Source organism: Arvicola amphibius, chromosome 9 (assembly GCF_903992535.2).
Source record: "Arvicola amphibius chromosome 9, mArvAmp1.2, whole genome shotgun sequence".
NCBI classification, from domain to species: Eukaryota; Metazoa; Chordata; class Mammalia; order Rodentia; family Cricetidae; genus Arvicola; species Arvicola amphibius.
The window spans coordinates 32,047,318-32,064,061 of record NC_052055.2 but is presented as its reverse complement, the minus strand read 5'-3'; the positions used below and the strand labels follow the sequence as shown (position 1 = coordinate 32,064,061).

At 47.2% G+C, this 16,744-nt stretch overlaps 1 protein-coding gene across 2 annotated transcripts in view; it reads left to right on the top strand.

The window, feature by feature from the left end:
- Window positions 1-16,744, top strand: part of Trappc9 (trafficking protein particle complex subunit 9) — a 437,687-nt gene that overhangs the window by 135,491 nt on the left and 285,452 nt on the right. For both annotated transcript variants that reach the window (XM_038342309.1, XM_038342308.1), the window contains one exon: window positions 5,756-5,880. In XM_038342309.1, the coding sequence (XP_038198237.1) occupies window positions 5,756-5,880 (125 nt within the window). The remainder of the gene's footprint in view (window positions 1-5,755; window positions 5,881-16,744) is intronic.

Here is a 16,744-nt window from a genome sequence, read left to right as displayed (position 1 = left end):
TCAAAGCCTTTGTCACAGGCCCTGAGCAGCCTCTGGGTCTGCCCAGAGGTTTTTTTTTTTGAACAACTCAGGGGATGAGTAGGACCTGTTCAAGTAGACAGAAAGAAGACTGCCTGTCTACACCAGCGGGAAGGCTGTCTATACTGGAGGAAAGGCTGTGTCTATACTGAAGGTTCCCAAACCATGCTGAGCCTTCAGCAACCCTGACACTAGTTCAACGGCAGTGGGAGGAAGGCCGCCATTCCACAGGTCCCAGACAGCTACATTGCAGCGGAAGGCGGGGAAGCCACGGTGCACACACTAGGCCATCAGTGTGAGGCTGAGACAAGCGAGGTAGACGCAAGGAGCTGGAATCCGAACAGGTGAGGGAGAGATCAAACGGCCCAAGCTCTGTACTTTGGTGGTGGTGGTGGGGGAAGACCCTGAGTCAAGCTGCAGCAGAGAGGCAAAACTGCTCTGCACCAGCCCCAGCCCCAGCCGTGTGATCATCGGGATGACAGTGGGTGGGGGTGGGACGGAAGACAGCAGGGAGGGGGGTTAGCGGCTGGGAGGCCACCAGTGCCAGAAGCAGTGGAGATGAGAGATATAAAAGCCTGGATGGACACAGAGAAGAAAGGCATAGGGAGGTGAGAACAACGCTGGAAATGTTGTCTGCGCCCTGAGCTAGCAGTCAAGCCGCTGTACCTCCCCAGACACCACCTCTTTCTGTTTCTCTGGACAGAGGCACCTAGAGTCTCCTTCACTGAGCACCACCCCAACCCGCAGTTGGTGAGGCACCACAGCTTGGCTGCAGAGAATGAGTTGGAGAGAGAGCACGGGCAGATTAGTGGTCCACTCACAGACAGGCTCTTGTTGCCTGTGGTACAGTCACCTGTTGCTGATGGATGACAAACACTCAAATCCCCACCCCCAGTGGCTTAGGAAGTTACTTCCCAGCCGGAATTTAACTCACAGAAAAAAGTCAACCTTCCCACATGCTGGCCAAACAGGGAACCTAGCAATGGATGCGCTTCACAGGTTATTAAACAGACCTCTGGGGCAGCCGTGGTGGGTGGCGTGAGGCTGTCGCCATCCACAGAGATGCGTCCCTGTGAGCCTCCAGGAGCCAGGGGCAGGCTGACCTTTCTTGTGGCTGTGCCGCAGTCCTGTGAAATGACTGTCTGTGACTCAGAAGGCAGGTAGGTGGCACAGCTAAATATATCGATGGGCAGGCTGTCCAGCACGTTAGCTTTGTTCCCTTGGAGCAAAAGCGGATCACCCCGCCGAATACAAAACAAAAGTATTCATAGGCCAGAATTAAAATCTAAGGTATAAACTCCTAATTTCAGCTCATATATGGGGAAAAAAAGTAGGCAGCAGAGAATGAACATTTAGTTCAACCTTCAGCACACAATGTCTAGATGGACCCGTAGATTGTGAAGGAGCTGGAACTACAGGTTTAGGGCTCATCCCTGGAAACCTTCTGCAAGAGGCTCAGTGGGCAGAGAAGAGAAGGTGCCAAAAAACGAGTTAAAGCTGGCTGGGGATAGGGCAGCAGCTTGCCCCGGTTGTATATAAAACAAGGCAGAGAAATTCACAAGGATGAAAGGAGCATAGGGTTGCCATGGGAACCCAACCAGAGAACGGGTACCCAGGAACCATCATGTTCCCCATAGACCCAAAAGTCTACAGGGGTAGGAACTGGGTATAGGATGTGTCTGGTTCTGAAGGCAGATGGCAGCTTGGGACAAGGAAGAAAACTTCCCACAGAGCTCTGGGTGAATCCCTGCATCCGATGGCAAAGGCGGGCCGCAGGACTCTTCCAAGTGAAACAGTGGAATGGCTGTCAGGAGCCTGAGGAGATGCGAGTGCTGAGTGAGGAAGCCATACCCAGGGAGGCAACAGGCAGGGAATTCAGAGACAAGATCCTGGACTTGCCCTCACGATCTGCACAGCAGGGTAAGAAAGACCCAGAGTGCATTCTGCAGATTTTCTCAGAGGACTGGTGCTGGCGCAGAGGTGTGCAGACGGCAGGACAAGTGTGCTCTCCTGTCCTGGCCACAAATGAGGACCCTGTGGGAGCAGGCAGGAAGTCGTTGAACTGCACGCCTGGCAACTGTGCTGGGCACTGTGAAGTATTTATTCTCTCTGTCCTCATGTTCTCTAACCTGAGGAAAAACCCGTTTCAAGGAAAATCTCAGGCTTTCTTCTTGGAAAACACATTTGTGGAAAAGCTCAGATATCTAACACTTGTATGTTAAGACCGCAGGCACACCGCCTCCAGCTTCTGGGTGCTTAGGGGCGAGCCACTGTTCTTTAAAAAATAAGATTGAGAACTCCAAAAATCCATATTTATTTTCAAAAGGGAACAGCAGACCAGGGCAGAGATGTCGAACAGCGGTTACGATTTCAAGGGACAGCATCAAGGGATCGAGCAGGCTATGAAAGGAGATACAGTGGATCGCAGAGCAATGGCCCACAAATAAAAGCAATCCCCGGCCCACAGTGGTAACTCCAAAGCTTCAGCCATCTGTTTGAAATATGATTGGCATACAGTCCTGGACTCTGAGTGAAGACGGTGCAGATGCCATTACCTTCAGCAGCCTGTCCCCAATTCGTTCCTCAGAAGGGTGGCAAGAGGTGTCCCAGCCCCTGGGAAGCAGAGCTGGTTCTCATGGAGCTCAGCAGGCCTCTGGTGCTTCTGCTGAACCCCATGCCGCAAACATAGGCCTGTGCAGTAACAGCGCACAGAGAAAGGGGGATGGGCAAGCTTGCTCCTGGCCACCCCTCCTTACAGTTCTGCACTAGTGTCCTCCCCAGAGAATTGTATATACCTCACCCCAGGACAACTGCAAGTTACCTCCCATCTCACAGCCTTGTTCTGCTATCGAGTAAGCCATCACTTCTGCTTGACATCTCATTCTATAAAGAAATGATTTAGTAGCGGCTTAAAAAAATATTCTTGTATTGGAAGCCTGGAGCTAACCCTACCCCTCTGTCCTGTAGAAAGATGGCCACTTATTCATCCATACCAGTAGCTCCTGTACTCAAAGCTGTAATTGTAGGACAGTCTAGGAACACTGAAGCACACTGTGTGTGTTCAGGCGGACAGTGGGAAGCCTCCAGATGTGTGAATAAGGCAGAAGGCCTTAGGTCTGGTGCACCCAGTAGAGGGAAAGCCGTGTCTGGACCAGGCCGTCCATCCACTGTCAGCGTAGGGGTTATTTTTATTTTCCCAACCACATTGCAGAGTTTCTGAATGAATGAGCGTGCTGCTTTCTCTATGGAAATGAAGAGTGTTGGTTCATTTTCTTAGCCAACTGCTTCTACTGCTTTGGTTTTCTTGAGCATATTTTATGATAACCAGATGGGCTTTTTTGGCATCCGTGGATTTTATGAATACATGAGAAAGCATCTTTGAAAAATATTCTACCTGGAACATTCTACACGGATAGACTCCCACAGAGACCACTGCCTTCTTTTACCTCTGCAAGTATATTTTATTTTTGTTACATTTTATTCAAGTTTATATCAGGTGCCTGTTACAAAATGTGTATATTCAGCCTTACTCATTATGTCTTCTTTTTCTCCTTTCTGGAAACATGAAAATAAAACCATACTGTCACTGGGGCTGGTTGCTAAACCATTTGGGGGTCTTTACCATAGATTTGGTAGGGGCTTGGTGTATCGCTTAGATCTCCTGGAATACTACAGAGCAGCCTGGACTGGTGAGCTCAGTGTGGGTTTGTTTGTTTGTTTTTTTGTTTCAGCTTGGCTGGTGTTCTGAGTTCTGGTTTTTAGCTGTGTTGATGGGCTGTGTAATGCCGAGGAGGTCACTTACCTCTTTGGAACGTTGGCTTTCTCATGTGCAGAACCAGTAAAATAGTGACCCACGCACCACTGACAGCCCAAGGATACCATGATCCATACTCAGATCTGCTAGGGCTCATCAGAGGGATGGGGCTGCTGCTGGGTGCGTGGATATGTCCGTAAATGACCAAGAGGGAACTCATGAGAGGAGCTGGCTCACGTGCCTGTGGAGGGCAGGAAGTCTTACAACAGGCTGGAGACTTCGGGAGCATGAATCAGTCCCAGGAACCTGGGAGGACACTGCTATAAATTCTGGAGTCCAAAGATTGGAGAGCCTGGAGTTGTGGAACCAAGGATGGGAGAAGTACAGGAAAGTGTCTCCAAGAAGCTTCTGAGCTCCCCAGGGTTCAGCTGCTCGGATGATGTTCATGCATATCATTTCTTCCCAATTCTCCAACCTGCAAGTCAGCTCCTCTGCAGCCAGTCCCATGCCTTGCCTGTTCTGGGGTCTGCTATAATCTTAAAATGCCCCTTTCTGTTACTACTTTTGATGGCTGGCTCTGCTGGTTTGGTCAACGCATCTGTTTTCAGCTGTCGTTTCCCAGTGGTCATGATGGTCGTGACGCTGTAGTTGAATTCAAGAGAAGTATTATTTCAGCATGCGGAATTACATCCTGAATTGCCCACAGAGATTCCCCTAATGGAAAGATTGAACACTGTAAATGGTGGCCACAAGCTTACTTTTATTCATGACTCAGACCATTTTTGTCTGCCCTCCATCCTAATAGCACTGCTAAACTCGGCCCCAGTAGGCTGCCTTCATCTGTTTGTGACTTTTTGATCTTGTCTTCCTAGTCATTGTCAGACAAATCTGTTCTGCATTCTATGTGGAATTGCCCGTGCTGGCATCAACACAGGTGGGATGATCGAATGTCATTTTCTGTCCTTCCCCTGCTCCCACACTGGAGGGAATTCCTTCTCAGTGTGCTCTGTGACATCTCTTTCACTTCTGCAGCTGCCCTGTCCCCTCTCCAGCTCCGCTCTTGCTCATGCTTCTGCCCCAACCAGAGCTGGAAACGCCCTGCCCATGTATGATGCAGCTTGTCTTTTCTACCTTCCTCTGGATTAGAGATCATAGCCCTTTATCCTGTGATGAGACCATGAGCTTTAAGATGATTTCTTTTTGAGGTTTTTTGAGGCAAATTTCACATTTAAATGTGTGTGTGTGTGTGTGTGTGTGTGTGTGTGTGTATCTAAAGTAGCAACGTTCCATAGATTTCCAGCTCCCAGCCATTGCAAACGTGTATTTCCCTTCTTCCCAGGACCTGGTGCTCCTTGATGGTCCCCGGTGCTCAGCCTCTCCCCTGGCTACAGAGTAGCACACTGTAGGCACAGATCTCAGGCTAGAGAAGTTTCTGGGTATCAGAAGAAAGGATTGCTTTCAGTTAGTGTACCCAGGGGAGGCATTGTGGAAAGGGTGATGTGTGAGATGAGGCACAGATTTGGGGATACTAGGGAAAGCAGTGATAGCTGTCACCAGAGTGAAAAGCTGGGGCCAGGATGGGGCATGGCAAACAATGTGTTTTGGTAGAATCTTCTAGTTCCTTTGCAGTGGCTGGTCTGATTGACAGCTAGTCTCCAGTCCCTGGGAGAGCTGCTTTGCCTTTGGTCTGCCCTTTACTGTGTGTGCTATTCCTTGAGAACCCCACTGGAACTTCTGGGTCATCCGTTCTCCATGAGAGCCCACATTCCCCACATCTTCTCATAGAAAAGCTTGCCTGCTGTGAGGGGTGTTGTTGGCAGTGTGAATGAATGTCCGCCCAGGGATGACTCTCCCACCTTATAATTAGACCAGGGAGTAGAGACTGCCATGCTCCTTCCCGTTACTACATGGAAAAACAAAACAAACCCTGCCTCACAAAAGAGACTGTCATTTCACCTGGGACTTCTCTGTCTTCCTTTCTAGATGGAATCAGTGTCAGCGGCTTTCCCCTGTCCAGTCCTTTCCGCCAGGTCGTCCGGCCTCGAGTGGAGAGCAGACCCACAAACCCTTCTGAGGGCAGCAAGACGGGGGACCTTGGCCACCTCAAGGTTAGTCCATCGGAGGCTCAGTCTGCTGGGACTCTCCTGGTCACTGCCAAGCGCCCTCTCCAACTCAGCATTTGGAGAACTTTTCTGAGGGAGATGGAGGTGTGTGATTGAAAATGGTTTCTCGTGTTTGACGTCTTGTGGAATTTCTGGAAAGCAGTCCCGAGGCTGCTCATGTATCTTGTACTTTGGTGCTGCAAGCTCTTGTTTTGCTGTGACACAGAGACTGGGGAGGCATGCTAGTGAGGACAGCGAGAGGAGGAGACCATTTTCCTGTGTCCCTTCCCTTGAGAAATATGCTCACTGTCCAGCTCTTCTCAGTTTGGATATCCACCACATAGCATTTTTCTGAATCATTCGGACACTCTTGCAGGTGCTGGTTTGTCAGTCCGCAGTCACTGGCGCTCTCTGTACAGAGCCAGGATGGTCCGGATATGAGGACCAGTAGGTTGCAGAGCTTGCTGCATGCAAGGAGGGTATGAACAGGAGCCCAGGTGCCAGTTCAGACCCTGCCCGGGGGCAAAGTGCACAGTTGGGTGCTGCGGGGCTCTGAGCTGTGACTGGGGTGCAGGCACAGAGTCACCATTTAAGTGAGGGTGCTCAGGGAACACTGTGGGCATGCTGCATGCTGTCCTCATGCCAAAATGTGAATGGGCATTGGCTGGTGGGGCTGCCAGAGGAGCTTGTCCAAATGTCCAAGCGGGTGAGAAGAGCTGCACTGGGAGCTGTCCTGGCTAACCTCAGTGCAGGCTGGAAGGGAGTTTGTGCTCTGTGGAATAGTGGTCTCTGAAGAATGGGAAGGGCTATTGCCAATGGCTTGAGGCCTGTTGGTGGAGCATCTGAGCATCCCTGAAACAGGAATGATATGATTTAATTGGAATTGTGTGAAACCTGTAGGATTGTCGGTCTGTATTGTTATAACTGATGGGGTCGCCAAGCACTGTCTTGGACCAGGTACATGGTGTTTTCCCAGGTTTCTCTGAAGGATCCGGGTGACAGAAACTGTATCCATGATCAGGACTGTTTACGTGCATGAGATGGGAGGATTCAGTGACTGATAATAGATGCTGTGTTTGTTGGGTGGGCATCAGTGACAGCGTTTCTAGGGCCAAGGCTGCAGCTCAGCGGCAGAGTGCTTAGCCAGCATGCCCGAGGCCCTGAATGAATATCCCTAGCACACAAATTATGTAAGCCAGGCCTGTCTGCCTCTCAGAGTCCCATCTGAAAAACGGGAGCAGTAATGATCCCATTGTGGACTTGCTGGGAGGCAGGGGAAAGAGTAAGACACTGGGACTTCATTTTTGTAGGTAAAGAAAAAGGAGGTTAGGACAAATGAGTCTGGTGGCAGCTGCTAGGCCAGAAGCCACCCCGGAGGAAGCAGGGCTGTGGGCTTTGCCTTGCCTGGTTACCTGGCGTCCAGTCTTGGCTCAGATCGGTGCTGGCTTTTATTGTCTCGCCCTCCTTTTCTAACCATCATGGGGGCCAGTAGCTACCTTTTGAATCACATGTCATTTGCTGTGGTCCAGTATGACCGAAATGTGACAAGGGCTCTGCTGAGAGCTGCTCTGAGAGGGTGCCAGCTCGCTGCGCTGACTGAACACCAGAGACTCAGGTTGGACTATGCCAGGTGCCACTACCGCTGCACATTGGTTTACTTGTAGGAAGCATAGCTGGAGCAGACAGAGATGGGGCCTGGCAGAGCAGCCATAGGAGAGTCAGAGGCCCGGTGCACACAAAAGTGCTTCCTGTGCTTTGCCTTCTGGTCCTTAAACAGCCTCCTTTTATCTTCATACTGCATGTGGCTGCTGCAAGAAATTCTGAGATCTTGACAAAGCCAAAGCTCACCAGGGGCAGTGAGCTTTTGGCCCTTTGCACATTGGCTTTGGAAGGTACGCGCCCTCCTTTGTAAGAATCATGTTTCTCAAGACCATGGCCAGCAGGCATAGCAGCCACAGACATATCCATGGGAGCCTCGCAGGATAGCTAAGGACTGCCCCGGAACTCTGGGAACTTAGGGAAAATGGAAAATTAAACCCAAAGTCAGCAGAAAAGAAATAATAATAAAAAAGCAGAAATCAATGAACTAAGATACAAACAAAATCCCTAAAATAGGCAAAGTAACCAGAAGATTGTTCTTAGAGAAAGTCAGTAGAATTTATCGACTGCCAGCCAGATTGATTAAAGAGCAATTATGTAAATTTCCAGTATCAGGACTGAGACAGGGAGCTTCTGCACAGGCTTTGCTGAGATGAGGATAAGGGAAGTGCTTTACCAACAGCTTTATGCAGAGGCACGAGATGGGTAAGCAGGGTGGCTCTGTGTCCATCAAGGAAAGGAAGTTCTTGGTGAAACCTCCCCACAGAGGATACTCCTTAAGGGAGAAATGATAGGAAATCTGTGCAAACCACTGTAGGGAAACTATGAAAGGAGGAATAAGATCCTCAGGGTGGCTCAGGGCTGAAGATGCTTGCTGTGTACGCCTGCGTACCAGGGTTTGATGCCTGGCACCCACATGAGAACTGACCTTTACCTGTACCCTGTGTACCCCATGGCATGTGTGCTCTCCCAGCTGTTACAGTGATTATGATGATGATGAAAAGGAGAAGGAATAAGACAAACAGGTTCTGGAAACACATGCACACGCGCGCGCGCGTGCGCGCGCGCACGCACACACACACACACACACACACACACACACGCACACATGTCTTAGCTAGGGTTCGATTGCTGTGCAGAGACACCATGACTACAGCCATCTCTTATGAAGGAAAACATTTAATTGGGGCTGGTTTACAGGTCAGAGGTTTAGAGAAGAGCTTCCACCATCTGGCCAGCTACTCTCATGTTTTGTGGGGAGAAGTTTGACCTGGTCTCTTTGGAATCCCTGTGACATTCCAGCAGGACCACACAGAGATACTGGCCTTGACATAAGAACTAGATCTTTTCTAATGCCTTACACGCTTTTGCCCTTTATGGAAGAACCTGCAAAAGCATTCAGATTAAACAAATAGCAAACTTTCTTTTTCTGTTTCTTTTCCCTCCCTCCAAACCTTCCTTTTTTTTTTTTTTTTGTTTTAATGTGCCTTTGTTTGGCTGCTGTGTTGCATCTAGAGAAGTCTGGGGACAATATGCTAAAAGGACTTACATTTTTTAAAAGTTATCTACTATTGTATGCGTTATTGATGTGTGTGTGTGTGTGAGTGTGCATGCGCCATGCATGTATGTGGTCAGAGGACAACACTCAGAGTTGCCTCTCCCCCTCTACAGTGGGTTCCAGGGATTGAATTCAGGTCTGGAGTGTCTGCAGCAAGTGTTGGGTCTTGATATAGGTCTCTTTCTGCCAAGTGGAATGAAGGACAGAGAGGGGATGTGGGAGAGGCAGTGGAGTAGGCTGTCTCTGAGCAGGAGGCATCAGAAGAGAACACTTCTGCAGCAAAGGCTGCTGGGCCAGGCTGCCGTGCACGGCAGAGTTCACCAGACAACATGGTGACAGGGACAGTCATGTAGGCTGTGGTGGAACTGCCATAGACACCTGTTCAGGTGCTCACTGGGTTCCTGGTGGTTCTCACACACTTCCTGTCTGCACCGTTCTCACCACTGACCTGGGAAGTGGGCAGGCTACTGTTGATCTCGTCTTTCTGATGAAAACATGGTGGCCTGGGTACAATGGGTGACTGACCAGAATCTGTCCAGTAATTACATAACAGAGGCAGGATAGCCCCAGACAGCCAGTTCCAACCTCAGGATCCAAGCCTTTCAGAATGCTACAGCCCAGGAGAGACAAGCACCTGAGCCTGCTGAGTCCAGAGAGCAGTGGGGCAGAGAGCCTCTCATGCCCACCGGGGGCCTTCCCCCTCCCAGGACTACAGCTGCACATCAGTCAGGGGCTTATGACACGTCTGCACAAGGTAAAGGAAATGTCCAAGGTCAGGCCTCTAAGTAAAAGTTAAATTCTAGCCCAGGTGCTTCTGATTCCAAGGCTTGTGCACCAGCTCTTTCTGCCACACCTCGATATCACTGCCTACATGGTTTCTGTGCTTCTGAATTTATTGTGGGACACAGAACACCCTCTATTGGTTCAAGCCGTATTGATGGAATAGTCACGTCTAAGCCTTTTGACCTACCAGACCTCAGTTTCCACCCTGAGGGAAGCTGATAATAAGGCTTCCTCCCAGCCCTGATGGGGAGGGAAGTGTCTGCTATTAGTCCTGGTAGATAAGAGAAGCTTACAAAATAGCAAATCCAATTCAGCTCCAAATTATTTCTAATCTGTCCCAGTGATAGTTACAGAGACAGGGAATTTTTCCCTGCAAAGTTTAAGCATAAAAGCTTCACAGGAATCCTTTAATCTGCTCAACAAATTTCAGAACTTAATAAGAAATTTAGAAGAGAGAGCTGGGAGAAGAGAGCCTGCTGTCTGTGGAATTCTAAAGCAAATGCTAAGTGAGGCCAAAGGAACATTCCTCCAAGTCTAGGTAGTGCAAAGTTAAGGCATCTTGTGACCACAGCTGTTGGGTCAAACTTTCTGCAGTGTGTGTGTGTGTGTTTTCATGCGCATGCACACATATGCATGTGTGTATGTGTGTATTAGAATAAGGCATATATGTGGAGATCAGAGAACAGCCTTGGATGTTGATATTATGGAGCCTTCTACCTGTTAGGTTTTGTTTTACTTTTAATTATGTATGTGTGTGCATGTCTGTTTATAGGTATGTGTACATGAGTGCAGGTTTCCTTGGAGGCCACAGGTGTTGGATCTTCTAGAACTGGAGTTAGAGGTGGCTGTGAACTGAACTCAGGTCCTCTAGAAAAGCAATAAGGACCTTACTTGCCACGCCACTTCTGCAGCACCCATCTCTGCCTTTTGTTTGAAACAGGGTCTTTCATCGGCCTGGAACTTGACCACACAGGCCAGGCTAATTGGCCCACAAGCTTCTAGGGTCCTATGTGTCTTCTCATCTGTCTCTGCATTGCTAGAAATGTACATGTGTACATCACCAGGACAGGCTTTGTGTGTGCGATCTGAACTTGGGTCCTCGTGCTTCCAAGGCTGTACTTTACCTAGTAAACCATCTCCTTAGATCCTCTTGCAGCGTTTTATCCAGTTCATGTGTCTGACAGCTAGAGAGCCGTCATCCAGTACACGCTCAGCTCTAAATGCTGGGAATCGAGCCAGGCACACAGTCCAAGAATCACATGTTGGTCAGAGAGAAACCCTGAATAAGTGCATACCAGACTGTGGTGTCCGCTGAGAACAGAGACAGATGTGACTTCTGTTTGCTGGTTTAGAGAGGTCTGCAGAGGTTCGCTGCAGCCCTGATGAGAGAGGGACAGGTGTACACAGCCCCTTCAGACTCTGTCATGTCACTCCACTCAGGCCATTAGCTAACAGAAGCTGCCAATGTTTGAAATATTCTTATCCCAGTTATTTTTTTTTACCTAGGTGATTGCAAGTTAATTAAAGATAGAGGGAAGACTTACTGATATCTTCATTCTTCACTTTGCAAGGAACAAACACTTGCAGTATACTCTCAGTGAGTGTGGAACCAGTGAGACAGAAAGGTACTGAAATGGCTTCTAGAGGCTCACTCCACCCTCTATGGGGCTGTGCAGCTCATCACAGTAGTGTCAGCCTGCCCCACAACCACCCGGAGGGCTTGCCTAGCCAGCTTGCCTGGCACCCTCACCTTCTGACCTGCAGGTCTAGAGGGCTGGGACTGTGCATTTCGGGAACAATTCTGGGTGATGCTGATAAGGTGGGGACTTTATTTTGGGAACCATTGCCCCCCCAAAGGGAAGCATTGTTCCCCCTTCAGTCTTTATTATCGGTAGGACTAGTCTTTAGCACTCTTAAGAGGACTTACAGACCTCCTCATGTACCTCACAGAGAGAGGCATGTGGTAAAAACATGAGCTCATCTTGAGGTACTTCCATGACAGACTTATATATAGTACCTGTGTTCCCGCAAAGGAATGTTCATAACCACTTGTCATAAAATCTTGACGTAAGTGCATAATTAAAATTAAGTCTAGGCATCAAAAGGCTCATCTGGGGGCTGGTCTGGAAGCCTCTGCAGAGCGAAATGGAATGCTGTCTGCTCAGGCCCAGGATGTGCCCACAGTGAAGATTAATGGCTGCACAGCAGCTGAAGCCATCCAATCTTTGAATGCATGACCCTGTGCTGCAAAGGGCTGCACGGTTCATCTGCAGGGCCTCCAGAGACACTGGGTGTCTTCTCAGAACCACGCAGGTCTTGTGGGACTATTATCGTGATCTGGTTTCTGCTACCACATTCAGCATGATTGATCTGCAGACAGCAGGGAAGAGCCAGACAGGAAAAGAAAACGTGTACTTTTATTGCATTCTTGCCAAACAAGAAAATTGAGTTAAGTCTGCCATTTGGAATGACTGACAGTAAGCAATGTTTGCTTTAGGTAAGGACATTTAGGTGATATGAATAGTTTCTAAAAATGCAAAGCAGTTTAGAGACCATATCAAAACAAAATAATCCTTACCCCTGTTCTGCAAGTATCTGCATTTCATCCAAAAGGGCAACACAAGGAAGGAAAAACCCCATGTTTATGATGTCAGGCAGACCTACAATGACCATTGCTTTTGGTCAGCTTTGTCACAATGAACAGATTCCTATACTGCAACCAGAGTTCCTGTAGGGAGATGGGTCCCATGGGACCTAAATGCAGAGAAGGGCTGGGCTTCCTTGGAAAGAGTAGGTGCATGCATGACTCCATGTCTATTGCATGTACTTGCTGTTTGGTCTCCTGGAACTTGGTGGAGCTGCTGGTCATTTCCTTCTCTGTCATGCTGTAAACCCCAAGTTCCTCAAAGGTAGAAAATGGTACTTTCTCCTTGCTCCCCATGCTAGGAGACAGTCTGGCCGTGCATGCAGCCAGTATTGATTGTTACCCCTAAAGGGCAAAGGATGCCCAGTGAAGGAGGTGGGCAGGCTGAAGCAGAGAGTGCTGGGAAGGAAGACCTGGTGAATGCCAGGGCCTAAGCCAACACAAGGGAAGGCATCTCTCAGACATGTTTGGAGCAATTCTGTGGTTATGTCCCAGTACCAGATGGGTAGGGACGATGAGATGACAGAGGTCTCTGGACGGTGGCGCTGCCTGGAGCATGTGTGGAACTTGTGACTGCATGACATTGTTATCCCTGTTCTACCCTAAATTTGTTAGTGCTGTCAACCAAAGCTTGAATAGCCTGGGTTTTCTTATCATTTGCCAAGAAAGACAGGAAACAGAATTGCCAGCTGTCCACGAAGGTAGTTTGACGGCAAGAAACAAGAAAGCAAATATAAGAATGGATAATGCATAAACTGGTTGGATGTTATGGAAAAGGTCTTGGCTGACTTTAGGAGGAGTTCTATAATGTAGAAAATAATTATTTTACCTTTGTGAATCTTATATTTATGGTTTTCTGAGATTAACATAAAAAGATCCAGGAACTGGTACAAGATTTTCTTAGCTACTTCTAGATGGTCTTATGGGTTTTTCAACTTAACTTGCTTAATTTTATTTATTTGTATTTTATGTTTGATTGCTTGGCATGTATACCTGCATGGCAGAAGAACATGTTGGATCCTGTTATAGATGGTTGTGAGTCACCATGTGGTTGCTGGGAATTGAACTCAGGACTTCTGGAAGAGCAGCCAGTGCTCATAACTGATGAGTCATCTCTCCAGCCCCCTCAACCTAGCTTACTAATAAGATGAATTAACTTTTTTTCCCCTTAGTATATCAAACCAACCTTCCATTCCTGAGATAAGCCCTTGTCTGGTCATGATGTCTTGAACCACACAACTTATTTAGGAGGGAATCTGATAAGAGCTATGTGGTATTTGAGGGTTGCAATAGTAGGTTCGCCTGAGACTGAATAAGAAAGGATTGGGGATGGGTACCAAGGCTGCACTTCAGCAGCATCCCTGGGAGCTGTAACATTGATCAGGGATGAGGATCAGCATTGAGAATGTGAAGTGACAAGGATGGCTTCAAGGTGACTTGGGTACATATGATGCAGAGTGTGTGTGTGTGGGGGGGACAGGGAGTGGCCTATCCTGATCATGCTCTCTAGCCCTGTCTTTCCTGCCTGCCAGAATGCCAGTCACACAGAGCCCAGCTGCGCTCCTGGACACACTGCTTACTGGTACATCTTACACTTGCTCATCCCTCTCTTTGTGTTGTTCTCTTTAGTTTATAACAAGTTCACATAGTACATGCCTGATCTATACCCTCTACTTTTCCGTGGCCAATTAAGGGACAGTCTCCTGTGATTTCCTGCTGAAGTTCAAATTCATAATCCCCCAGTTATCTCTATATCATGGTCCTTAAGCAACATTCATCCCGAGTTACTAAGCTTTGAATATATCTCTTAAAAACAGTGCGTTTACCGATGTCTCTGTCCTTTCTAGATAGCATTGTGTTGGGTTTCTAGACTTGTGAATTTAGAAATAAAGTGAAGATATTTCTTGTGCTTTCTGAAGCCCAGCTCATGCATTGTACAGTAAGAACTGCTTTTTAAAGTCTGTTGAGTTGCCCGGTAACTTATCCACATGCTTTGTTTGTTTGTTTGTTTGTTTTGTTGCTGTTATTAATGATCTCTTAATTCATGATAATGCTAAGAATCTTTTTATATTGAAATCATTTTTTATTTTTAAATGAAAGCACAACATTTTTTATATGATTTCACTCTGTTGGTCTATGATGGCAGAATCCATGGTGTGTGTTCATGGAAGGGCTATCATTGTGTGTGTGCCATTCTTGAGCTGCTGAGTATTATGAGAAACCCTGGGGGTGGGGTTTCTCATGTTAATCGGTGCATTCATGCTTGTGATGTCCATCAGTCTTCTTCCACAGGGAAGTTTGAAAAACTTGCATTTAACTAATTGGATTTTCCTTACAAGATTGAAGCAAGCACTGAAGTTTTGGAGAATGGTATTGCTCTTTTGGAATCTTAAAGGATCAAGTGAAGATGGTTATCCGTCCCTGCAAATGCATATGTATGTAGGAAGAAATAATTGCCACCTTGCTTTCCGATAGACATTGGGCACTCATTTTTATCTTCTAAGGTTTTTCTTTTTCTAAAAATATTTCCATTAATTATACAGTCTGTTTTGATCATATTTATCCCTTTTCCTCCATCTCTTTCCTTATCCATTCTTACTTTCCTATCCCAACCCTAACATCTTGTTTCCCGCTTTAAGTAACCCATTGACTTCAACTTGCACTGCGTGCCCTTGTATTCCTGAGCACATGGCTATCCATTAGAGCTTGGTTGATCCACTAGTGATGTAGATATCCCATTGTGGCCTTGTAGTCAATTGACACATGTCCTCTGTATTTTCACTCATTGTGAGAGAATAATGAATTATTAGTAATAATCATAATTAATATGATAAATTAATAATAATAAGAGACAAAATACTTTTCACAATAGAGTTGGCTGTCTCACCAGCATTGGGGCCAAGATGGATTCCTTTAGTGGGGTGACAAGGCTTTAAGCCCAGTGGGGTCTCCTTTCACAACAGAATATCCTTGTTGGTCCTTCACCCGTTGCAAATGGCTTTAAAATCCATGGTCAGTCTAATGTCATGTTAGTTCTAGAAAATACTTCGTTATTTCTGCTTCTCAAAGGTGTCTTCTGGGGCTGTTTGATTACCCAGAAGCACACCCCCAACCTTTATTGCCTAACTTGAAAGCTTTTTAAATCCTGAGCCCAAGCTGCTCCCCAGCTTTTAACATCATGACAGACACATGGATTTTGTTGATCCAATGTTTTGATCCATTTACAGTTGCTATTGTCATTGCTCAGATTGTCACAGTTTGACCAGAGGGAGCTTTGTTGAGCTGTTCCCTATGTCCTTTTGGCATGGCTGCTAATCTCCGAAGGCCTGGTTCTTTGACAAGAGAAGATCAGCTCTTCTCATCTTATAGCAGCCTGTAATGTCAGCTGTGCTTGGCAGGAGTGGGGAGGGACACTGAGGCTGGGAGCAGGTACACAGTGTGACTGTTGCTACAGTCAGTCCTGCCGGTAGGTGGCATCCTTGGGTGGAAGACTTGGGCTCATCTCATGCCAGCCTTTTACATGTGCCTTCTTTTCTCTGCCATAGTCTGACCTGGTCATCATGAGTCGAGGGTGCCAACCCTTCCTTTTGTCACCAAGTTCTGCTACGGGCACGATTGTATCTGCACCTCATTCCTGGGGTTCTGCACAGCGCTGGGTACTGTCGTGTTCCTCAGCACCACGTTACCTACCATACCATCCTGTTTCCCATTCTTCCCACTGGATAAACTCAAAGGTGTAATATTGACTCGGTGAGTGGGAGTCATTGTGTACGAATGTCTCCAGCTCTGGAGTGACTCAGAAGAAGTATGACTGTGCTTTTAAATTTAATACCAGGACCTGCCCTCTGACAAAGCGTATAAATGACAGGGAGATAAAATATTTGAAATTGGAACTGCTCTGGGGAGGCAGAAATTGCGTGGCAGTATGCACAGTGGATTTTGTAGAATGTGAACGAGGAGGCATTATTTTCTGGAAAAGTTTAAAGTAAAATTATAAAACATCAGCTAAGTTTTTTGTTTTTGTTTTTCTTTTTTAAACTGAGACATTCCTGAACTTTCTCTCTTCTTTCTTAAATAACAAAATAAACAATGTTCACTAAGACAGACAAGAAGATTAGCAGTTCTTAACAAGGTAAGGAAAATAGGAACTTCTTCTCAAGAAGCTTAATTTGTGATGGTCTAGAGAGTTCCAGTCACCTGTCACCTCCCTATATGATAACACTAGACAAAAGGCCTGGTCTACCCTGCTGTACAATTACACTATGATCTCCAGATATCTGTTTCTC